The 10103-nt window shown below is 40.3% G+C and overlaps 2 protein-coding genes across 2 annotated transcripts; one reads left to right on the forward strand and one right to left on the reverse strand.

The window, feature by feature from the left end:
* Positions 1–194: 194 nt before the first annotated feature.
* LOC139611480 (uncharacterized) lies at positions 195–4967 on the reverse strand. The gene is made up of 6 exons (XM_071466205.1): positions 4215–4967; positions 1898–2050; positions 1512–1695; positions 1259–1341; positions 987–1084; positions 195–685 (listed from the first exon to the last, which is right to left on the reverse strand). Exons 1-6 carry the CDS (start codon positions 4857–4859, stop codon positions 595–597), a joined length of 1254 nt encoding a protein of 417 aa, XP_071322306.1. The 5' UTR covers positions 4860–4967; the 3' UTR covers positions 195–594.
* Positions 4968–6595: 1628 nt separating this feature from the next.
* On the forward strand, positions 6596–10051 carry cimip2b (ciliary microtubule inner protein 2B). The gene is made up of 7 exons (XM_071466597.1): positions 6596–6754; positions 7088–7196; positions 7685–7890; positions 8486–8640; positions 8973–9099; positions 9579–9788; positions 9919–10051. Exons 2-7 carry the CDS (start codon positions 7117–7119, stop codon positions 10011–10013), a joined length of 873 nt encoding a protein of 290 aa, XP_071322698.1. The 5' UTR covers positions 6596–6754; positions 7088–7116; the 3' UTR covers positions 10014–10051.
* The last annotated feature ends 52 nt before the right edge of the window (positions 10052–10103 follow it).

Here is a 10103-nt window from a genome sequence, read left to right on the forward strand (position 1 = left end):
TGGAACAGAATCCCTTAGTTTAATTTCTTACCTTAGAATAGACAGATAGATAAATCTATAAAAATCAGGTTTTATGGGGATAGTTAATAGTTTAATGAAAGAAATACAATATTTTGAGATCTTTTCTAATGGGTTTTCTGCACAGTTTATAGAGGTTTAAATGGTTTTGTAAAAACTAGTTGAAATGCACAAAATACCATGAAGACCATCATTTATTTACATTTTACTTATTTAGTTAAGAGAAAAATTCTGAAATGGCTTTGATTACATTTATATTGTAGTGTAGTGTAAAGTGCAATCCTAAAACATACAAGTTTTAACTTTTTCTTATGAAGCTTTGTACTGCTTTGAATTATGAATTATATAAGAAACAAACTATACATTTTCTTTGTTCCATGTCAAGGTTTTACAGAAATGACACCGTTTATCAGTATAAATAATGAAGGCAAGTGTATAGCAGGCAATAAATAAAAGGCAGATTGCTACATGAAATGGGCTGAATAGGAGGTCAGTTTGAAAGCAGTGATAGCGCTCAAACATTTAAAGAGAAGTCCAAGAAAATGTCCAAACATCATGACAGACACTGCGGTCCATTCATACAGGCAGAGTCTTCCTCCTCCTCCTCCTGAACAGCTGGCTCAGCCGTCGTCGGGCCGAGCTTTTCTCAGGTGGCTGCATCTGTCGGCTGTGCAGATAAAAAATTCATCAGACATAGCTGAAGCAAGACTTTGTGGGAAACTGGGGGCAGTGTGTTAGCTAAGTTTCATGAAAAAAGGACAAAATGTTCAAGGGGAACAGATGCACAGGCTGAAAATGAACTCCCACCAGCGCCTCTGCATCTATTGTGCATTAGCTGTGGAGCACTGCATCAGAGTGGCTGGCTGCCATGTTGGAGCAGCACACACATTTCCTCAGAGCATCATGCATCATATGAGATTAATTATGCTGTCCCCTTAAAGGTCACTGTTATGAATCCAATATCTTACCCCTTTGTATCTCTCAGGGAAAACTCCTCTCTTCTCAAAGACCCAATTTTTAACTTCCAGGTCTTGCTAGTTTTACTCATCTCCTCCGTTTTAGACTCCTGAAAAGCGATATTGAAACACTCGTGAACCAAGATTGTGAGAAAAAGTAAAGTAAAAATAGCATAACTCTGTATAACACAACACAAATGACATAGAGTCTGTATTCTTTAGCTGGTACTTTGATTGTGGTTATCACATACATACAAATTGTGTTGTATTGGGATGCATTATACCTCTTTTTCATGCTCTTCCTCTGGCTTCTCCAGAAGATCATCTTTACTCAGACGCTGCCCTCTACAGTCTAACTTCATCTTTCCTGCACCAAACACACACACAATAAGTTACACACATAACCATATTCTTCTCTTCTCTCTAGACTGGTGGTCCAATTCCAAGAATATCGTAAATATTGTATATTTACATACCACATACAACATATCACTAAAAAAGGGTAGAGTGAAAATGGACAGAAACAAGATGACTCACTTAAATGCAGTCTTGTAATAGCTGTGTCCGAAGCCGATCTCTGACGAAAATGTTCAGAAGGATTATGTTTGCACTGCTGGTCTTCACTGGAACTGTGCTCTGCATTTTTTGTATTTTCAAGCCTTCGACAAGAGGAGAGGTCCTCATCAGCTGCTTTAGACTCACTCTGACAGGTGTCGAGAGCCTGAAAGAGTCAAGTGATGAGAAGGAAAATATCGTCATGGTTTAATTCCTGTCATGATCCCTCAGGCGGCAAGAAGACATCTTGTCATCAGCAGCTTGACAAGCCAGTGTCATGTTTGTAAACCCAGCGCAGTGTGAAAACAGTGACAGCTTCTTAATTGCCCTGCAAACATGTGATACATGACTGTCTTCACTTGGCTCACCTGCGTGTCTTGAAGTTCCCGCAGGGCATCCACCTCCGTCTGTAACGCTAGGTTGTGCATCTGTTGCCTGGCAATTCCCTCCAACATTTGGCACACCTGCTCCAGGTAGCTCAGCCCAGGGCTCAGTCCTGCCCGCTCCTCCTCACCAAGCTCCTGCACACATCATTAAGCAAGGAAGGTGTTACCTTGTAAGCTACAAATAAAAATACAATGTACATAGGTCTGTACGATTTTCTTCATACTGTTTGAAGAATCCAAAATAATGCAGTATTAAAAAAAATTACATATTCAATAGATGACTTTGTCCAGGTGGAATTCTTATAAAATCTCAATAATGTTAGATGGATTCAATTTGGGCAAATATTCATGGTTCTCAGAGGATGAATGCGAATGGCTTTAGTGATCCCATGAGTTTACATTTAGTGCCACCATGAAGTTGACATTCGTGGGTTTGAGTAAAACATCCCAACAACAATCAGATGAAATGACATAAAATCTGGTATACACATTTACAATATCTTCTGTGTCACCTTAAACTCTCACACAGCAGCATCACCAGGTCAAATTTTCAGTTCCTCCAATACCTTGGCTTATGACCAAATTCCTGTGAAATTAATGGCATTCCCATTAGCCTGAGTTGTACTTTCTGCTCAGTGCTAATTAGCAAATATTAGCATGCCAGCATGCTAAACTAAGATGGTGAACATGGTAAACATTATACCTGCTAAATGTCAACATGCTAACAGTGTCATTGTGAGCATGCTGATGTTAGCATTTAGCTCAAAGCACTGCCATATCAATGTATAATGTCACAGAGCTGCTAGCAAGGGTTTATGTAACTAAGGATTATTTTTTATTACGAATAAATTGGTATATTGTTTGTTTGTTTTGTTTTGTTTTGTTTTGTTTTGTTTTGTTTTGTTTTGTTTTGTTTTGTTTTGTTTTGTTTTGTTTTGTTTTGTTTTATATCTGTCTACAAATTGTCAAAAAATAGTGAAAACCCATCACAATTTCCCAGAGTAGGAGGTGCCGTCTTCATGTTGGCTGTTTTGATGAACAGACAGTGCAAAATTCAAGGCCATTGAACTCACTACTTATAAAACAAAGAAAAGTAGCAAATACACACATTTCAGAAGCTGAAACGGCAAACTGCAACTGATTTTATGTTGTCTGACAAATCCATTTGTCAACTTATTTCAGCACTAAACAGAATGACGAAGGGGACAGAATGATATAGTTACCAATATGGTAGTTGCAGTTGATCATGATATTAAAGGCTGTGCTATGTTTCATAATGTTACTTTTTTAAAATTACTGAGCTATTCTCTCTGATGAACCTTGAAATCCCGACCTGTTCTGTGAGAATATCCAGACTTGACTGAGTGAGCAGTCATTTCTTATTTAATATTAACACTTGCATACACTGAACTAAATGAAGGAAGTAGCCTATAATTAAATTTAATTACAAAAATATAATTGGGTATTTATGTCCACTGGATAAATAGGCTAGGCTACATGGTTTCTCAATAATGCACTCAAAGCCTTTTAACCCTGGCCCTCACACAAGACAACGGACAGTGTGCACACACACCCAAGGACTAAAACAACAGTCAATTAAGTACAATTGCAATAAATCCAGTTATTTCAACACCTCTGTGTGCTGTCAGCATGAACAGGTTCTCACACTGAGCTCACCCACTCATGACAAATGTGAAGAGGAATGTCTCCAACCTTCTTTTACGTACTTGGTCCACATAAGATTCAGACACATTTTTTTCCGTTGTGTGGTTACCAACATGTCTGTCACATTTATCTAAAAACCTCACAGACTGCTCAACTTCCCCCACATTTCTCCATCCATTCCTTTCGTGCCTGGGGGCATAAAGTCACCTAGGCAGACTGGTTTATGATCCCTCACACCACAGACGACTCATGGCAGGTTGCACGCATGAAAGAGATCCTGTATGAGTAATGACATGCCTGTCCTACTTTAAACTGGAGAGCAACTTGGTGAATGTATGTTGCAACTCTTTAACCACAGTAAAGGTAGAGGCCTTGTTACACCTCTGGAACTTTCTGTCATGCTTTCTTAACATTTACAAACTAGTGCTTTGCAAGACCATACACGTTTGTGTGAAACTTCTTATGTAATTCTGGAGCTTGAGGAACAAATAAGAACAACTTTTTGTTGTCTTTGTCATCAGTAACAGGAAGACATTGTACACATTTGTATCTCTCCTGCTCTTCCAGAAAACTGAAAACTAAATTTTTAACAGATTTGACCAAAATTTGTTTTGTGACATAAACAGCATCTCACCTCTGGTCTCTGCCTGTCACAACTCATAGACATCGGCCGTCTGCACATTTCTGACATCTGCCTGGTGGGCGCTGATGGGCTGGCTGTTCTCCTTAGAACAAGACTCTCTGACCTTTGACCTCTCACTAGCCCCGATGTGTGTCGTCTGGGCAGAGAAGATGCTTGAGGCTGTCGCCTGAGCACCTCCTCCACTGTGAGGGGCTCTGGGTTGTCCCTTTGATGTTTAGAATCAGTCCTCTGTACTGCCAACTCCAATTTAAGGTGCACGGTGGTGGAGCCGTCCTGAGGTCTGCTGGGACAGAGGTACTGGGATGAGGAGGAGGAACAGGAAGGCACAGGAGAGGAGAAGACAGGAGACTGTGATGTTGAGGCTGAAGTGAGTCCATCGCCTTCTCTTTCTGGTATAAATGCATCTATTTCTGCATTATCTGCTGAGACAGAGCAGGATGTGGCAGGGAAAGATGTGTCAGAGCTGGCTGTCTCCACTCCAGAGTCCACCGATTCTGAGCGCAGGTTTGTCTCCATGTCAGAGGAAGGTGTAGGAGAGTCTTCATCATGAATTCCAAGCGATTGTGAATCAGAATACAGGTTTCCTTCAGTTATCCAAGCCTCCATTAGGTTTCCAAAGCTCTTGTAGAGATTCATTCCCAAAGGTTTCTGTCCCACACACCTGAGCTACTGAACTGCAACAGGAAGACACCAGTTTAAACAACCTACGCTGTCATTAGCCGAGGTGAGCTGGTGATGTAGCATTCAAAACATCCCCTACGATCCGCCTCTGTTCCTTCACCACGCCTCTCCCTATCATCTGCCCTGTCACAGCGCGGAGCTGCATGTTGGTACCTGCTCCTTCCTGTCGCTAAACACTGGGGGGAAAAAGCTGTGACTCATCTACAGCACTATTTTTATGTTTGATTTGTCCTTACACCTGTAAGAGGTCGAAGACATAACAAGAGCAAGCCGTGGCATGGGTGCAGAGATTTAACCTGGGATACTCTGTGTATTTGCAGACAATACTCAGAGGGAGAGAACGCAAAACAAACTTGAGTTACATTGTGTTTTTCAGAGACAGAGGTGCTGTAAAGGGAGTGAAAACAAAGGAATGCTGATAGATAAAGCTACAACAAGTCTGTGAACAACCATTAAAATGTGTCCCACAAGTTGACATGGAAATAAAACTCACTTCTAAGACCTACGTGCATGTGAGAATGGTAACATTATATGTTAAAATTCCTCAGTGGATATACAACATTAAGGCATGTGTGTGAAAAGAGGAACTGTAAGAAGGAGTGGAAACAGTGGACGCCGTTTCGTCATTTCAACAAACCAAGATTAAAGATCTGAGACTGCAGGAATGTGTGCGCAGGAATGGACTGTCTGGTTGATATGATCTACATTCCCCAGGTGGACAGTGACAGCACAGGTCGTCTGATCAAACACACAGGCCCATTCACAATCCTGGAAACGTAAAACAAAAGCACGTTATACTGAGTCAGTGCACAGTCTGCTCACATTTATGTTGCTGTCGTAATGAATCTTAACAATCTTAACTTATTTGTTTTTTTTACTTATAAATAATGAAAAGTGGAAAAATGCTGTGGTTTGCCATACACACATACAAACACACAAACCCATAAAGCAGGTACCTGCCCTCATTCAATCAGATGCCAGCTTGACTGATACAAAAACTATTACATTATTTATTTATTTACCTTTCTATTTATCTGTTGCAGCATTAAAGGATAGGCTCACATTTTTCAAGTCTGTCTTAATACATTACACACGTTAATAATGTAGTATACCGAGATGGTCCTCAGTATTTGGGATTGGATATAGGGCTTTTAGCAAATTAGAGGGAGTTACATTTTACAATTACAATAGATCAATGAAGGAGTTAATAAATGGATAACACATGTGTTATGCGTTGTGACTTGATGTATTTAAAGTGTTTTCAGCCAAAAATTATTTCCTGGCAGTGTGGAGAGGGTGTTGAAACTGTATTTAGGCCGTCATACAGGCAACTAAAATTTACAGATAATATCATTAATAGAAATATATATATTTTTTTATTATTGTTGTTATTATAATTTTAAAGGCCTGGTGTATCTTGTAATCTTTTAGAAATCTGACATGAACTCAACAGCACAATAGTATTTCTGTTTTGTTTGTTTGCATTTATCCCTTTCACTTTTTTATACTTATCTATTTTAGATTCATACTTGATTTCTGGCACTTACATGCAGACATGGTTTCGTCATTATAAAATTGGTCACTATAAAAACATTAATTCTTCCTAATATTAGCAGCAACAACAGAACACCGCTAGGGGTCGTTGTTGAGCATTTCTGAAGAATATCTATCAATCAATCTATCTGTCTATCTATTTTCCCAGTGTTCCATTTTCGTGTCTTCGTGTCTCCGTGTTTGTTCTGTGATCCGCAAGGTCATCTTATCGTTTATTTATTTATTCAAAAACATAATTTGACAACGCAGTAAACTTTAATATAGACCTACTCAGCACTCCGCGGACTTTCTCAGAGGTGAGTGGGGTGAAGTGCTGCTTAGTCAGTCTGTCACACAAGAGGCCACTATAAGCTGAGGGCATCCTCTGCTCGCTGGGAGACGCAGCTCTGAGAGCAGGCTCTAGCTGGAGGCTGCAAAGACTGTTTGTCTGTTGCATCAACATTTGGAGGAGATGTGGGCTGCAGTTTAAATGTGCACCAATTCAATTTGGAGCAGTTTAATTGCAATTATTATTATTATTATTATTATTATTATTATTATTATGTCATAGTAGTTTCTTGGACGCGCACGTCAGTTTAACGACGGGGCTGTGTTTGTGTTTGTGTTTGATTCTCTGTGGCAACCGGCAGACACCGCGGCGAGGCGACCTGCCTCAGCAATGAACCGGGTCAATATGGAGAAATATGCCCCCAAATTCAGCAAAGTTCTGCTGACACCTGATCCGCATTATATCCCGGGGTAAGTAGATATCTCCAGACATGAGCACTGCTAGGAAATACTGTGAGAACTAAGATTAAGATTTAAAACAAAACAAAAGGGTGCGCGTGTCCTCTGGGCTCATTATTGCTGTCAAGTTCCTATAATCAATAAGAGGAGATACAATATGAACGTTTCATAAAATGTAATACGGTGTTATAGCCCTGGAAAGAACACTTGTATTATAATGTTGACATTGTATTTATTTATTCGAAGTGGTGTTAAATGTATAGTTATTCAGAAGGCCTATTCTGCTGTACTGCAATAAGTAGGGAGGTGTTTCTGTTCTTTTGTTCACAAAATTAAAGAGTTGGATTAGCCTTTAGTCTGCTACAATAAGTGTTTGTGCCGTTGTCAGAGAGCACAATGTGAAATCTGTTAAAAATTATATGAATTTCCTATTCATTTCTCATTGTTTCAAACTGAAAAGCTGTCGTCAAGGCACTGTACTGTAGGTGCTTGTTTTTCAGGTATGCAGGTCACTGCCCACAGCTGAAGTTTAATGTGGGGAAGTCCTATGGCAAGCTCACAGCTGAGCTGCTTACCAGCCCTGATGTGAATCACTCCAGTCATCTGGTCGTCCAAACGGGTCATGTCCCCTCAGACGACACGGCTGCTCTGACACTGAGAAGCGTCCCTGACAGTAACTTGAAGAAGGTGATACCAGGATACACAGGCAGGTATCACACACTAACACAGGGGGTCAACAAAGTAACTGAACACCTCATGGAAATTTATTTTATGCTGGGAACAAACACCACTACAATGTTTGGCAACATTTTAATTCACAAGCTGTTAATTACTTAGTTATGATTTGAAATAACTAAATGCCAGTTAGCAGCATGTGCCAGTTACAAATGAAGTCTGGCAACGAGCCTTTAAAAAGGAGCGTTTTCACAGCAACATGAAAACAAATAATCTGTGTCCAACTGCTAAATTATTAATTCTAAGCAACCAGGTAAAATAATAATTCTCACATACGTCATGCAGAAAGCTTTTGTGTTGTTTGCAAAGATTTTAAGATATCTCAATCCTTGCCATCCCACCTCAAATGAAGGTGAGTGAGTTTGATCTGGGCATCGACAAATAAAAATAATATCTTGATTACTCTGGATAATATACGGACATGTTTTTGGATTATACAGAGTAACAGGGACTGTCTCTCTGAAAATAACTTTTTTTTTTTTTAATGTCACAAAACCTGAGCTAATAAAAATGAAACCATCAATGAAACCAAATGATCCTTTTAATGTTGCTTGTTGCTGTTTTAGGCTTCATTCCAAGAAGTCGGAACTACTTTTCTTGCAGCTACTCTGAAGCATGTCGAAAAGCGCTGACTGAGTTTCACCAGGAAGGGCGTGCGAAGACTCGACGGCAATCAACAGACCAGCCAGCTGTTGTCAACTACACCAGCCAACAGTCTGAAGTAATCTCTCACACTCTTTCTTATACACACATGCCATGGCCCTACCACTCTCTCACTCTGTTGCCCACATACACCTACATGTTGACATGGCACCTCAGGTTCACTCTTGTTTAATTATCCATGGTTGAGCTATATTGACAGTTCACTGTAATGTAATCCAACTTAAAAAAGCCTGAAAGGTCGATGTTATTCTTATAGGTTTACATTAAATCTGTGTGTGTGTGTGTGTGTGTTGTTGCTTTTATAAAATGTCTGTTACGGTTTGTAAACAGGTTTGTCATATGATCACAGAGTCATGCATGTTTTAATGGTCCTGTCATCTTCTGTCCCAGAGACCAACCCTCCCCCTGAAAGCGATCACCAACGAAGTGATCTCCTACAAGCCCTTGAAGCCCTTCATCCCGACTGGAAAACCGTATTTCATGGAGGATGATAACCCACAAAAGTACTTTATGTCAGGTACAGTTTTACAGCTGGTTCCTGTGGCATTTAATACCATAAGACCTTAAACCACACAACAGTGACATCACATTTTAAATGACATGGCAAACTTGTTAGCAAACAGTTGCTTATTTCCACAGCACGTTTGTCTCTTAAGCGGCTAGAAGCTGCCTGAAGTCCACTGGTTGCTAGCTTTGTCTGTGTGCCTTTTGGTGCTGGGCAGGTAGCGTGCAGTGGAAAGCAGTCAACAATGACACTATGAGAGTACTGAGAGGGGAGAAAACAGTAAATTTGCTAGGCGGAAAATCTAAAAGGTATCAGACTCTGCCCTGCAGGTCGCTAAACCAAAACAACAAGCTAAAAAGCAAACAACAAGGAGGCTAAAAAGCTGTGGGGAGCTGTGAATTGGCTATTACTCTATGGACTCACTACTACACATTACTGATATGGTATGTATATCGGCATAAAATGGCTTAATGAGTGATGTCTTTCTGCAGGATTTATGGGACATGTGCCAAAATCTCGTTTCCTGATTGGTAAAGGTTACCCTATGATCACCAACCAGGCACTGATCCAGTTTGGAAAGCGGCAGAGTGACCCCACATCCCAAGATATCCCAGGGAGGAAGGACAGTACAACACCTCACATGCCCACTATCTATCCATCAAACAGGGGTGTGGTGCCATCATTCACAGGACACATCCCAGGTCTGTGTCAGAGCTAGCAACACATTTCACACCACACAGCCCTGTGATCAGATAAAAAGTTACTTTACTGAAATTGAACACTCGGCCAGGGGAAAACATCAAGCATGTCTAACTCTACACCATCCCACAGGATACCAGTTCATGTATGGACATACCTATGGTCAACTTTCCCAGAATGCACTGGAAAAAAGCAGCATCAAGAGGACCCTTCGAGAAAAGTCATAAAACAATCATACACCTCAATAAAATGATCATTACTGACATGACCAGAAGTCCTCACATTTCCATGAAACCAATTTGCACTGGATTGCACAT

This window comes from Trachinotus anak, unplaced genomic scaffold (genome assembly GCF_046630095.1).
Source record: "Trachinotus anak isolate AG129_WGS33_773 ecotype Australia unplaced genomic scaffold, CSIRO_AGI_Tana_v1 ptg000028l, whole genome shotgun sequence".
Taxonomy (NCBI): Eukaryota; Metazoa; Chordata; class Actinopteri; order Carangiformes; family Carangidae; genus Trachinotus; species Trachinotus anak.

What these genes read in the sequence shown, in the direction of transcription:
- LOC139611480 (XM_071466205.1), bottom strand. Translation starts at nt 4,859, where the DNA reads ATGAATCTCTACAAGAGCTTTGGAAACCTAATGGAGGCTTGGATAACT. An exon ending in GGGAACTTCAAGACACGCAG is followed by an intron (nt 1,696 to 1,897) that starts GTGAGCCAAGTG and finishes TGACTCTTTCAG; the next exon opens with GCTCTCGACACCTGTCAGAG. An exon ending in TCCCTGAGAGATACAAAGGG is followed by an intron (nt 686 to 986) that starts GTAAGATATTGG and finishes TTATCTGCACAG; the next exon opens with CCGACAGATGCAGCCACCTG.
- cimip2b (XM_071466597.1), top strand. Translation starts at nt 7,117, where the DNA reads ATGAACCGGGTCAATATGGAGAAATATGCCCCCAAATTCAGCAAAGTT. An exon ending in GGTGATACCAGGATACACAG is followed by an intron (nt 7,891 to 8,485) that starts GCAGGTATCACA and finishes TTGCTGTTTTAG; the next exon opens with GCTTCATTCCAAGAAGTCGG. An exon ending in ATTCACAGGACACATCCCAG is followed by an intron (nt 9,789 to 9,918) that starts GTCTGTGTCAGA and finishes ACCATCCCACAG; the next exon opens with GATACCAGTTCATGTATGGA.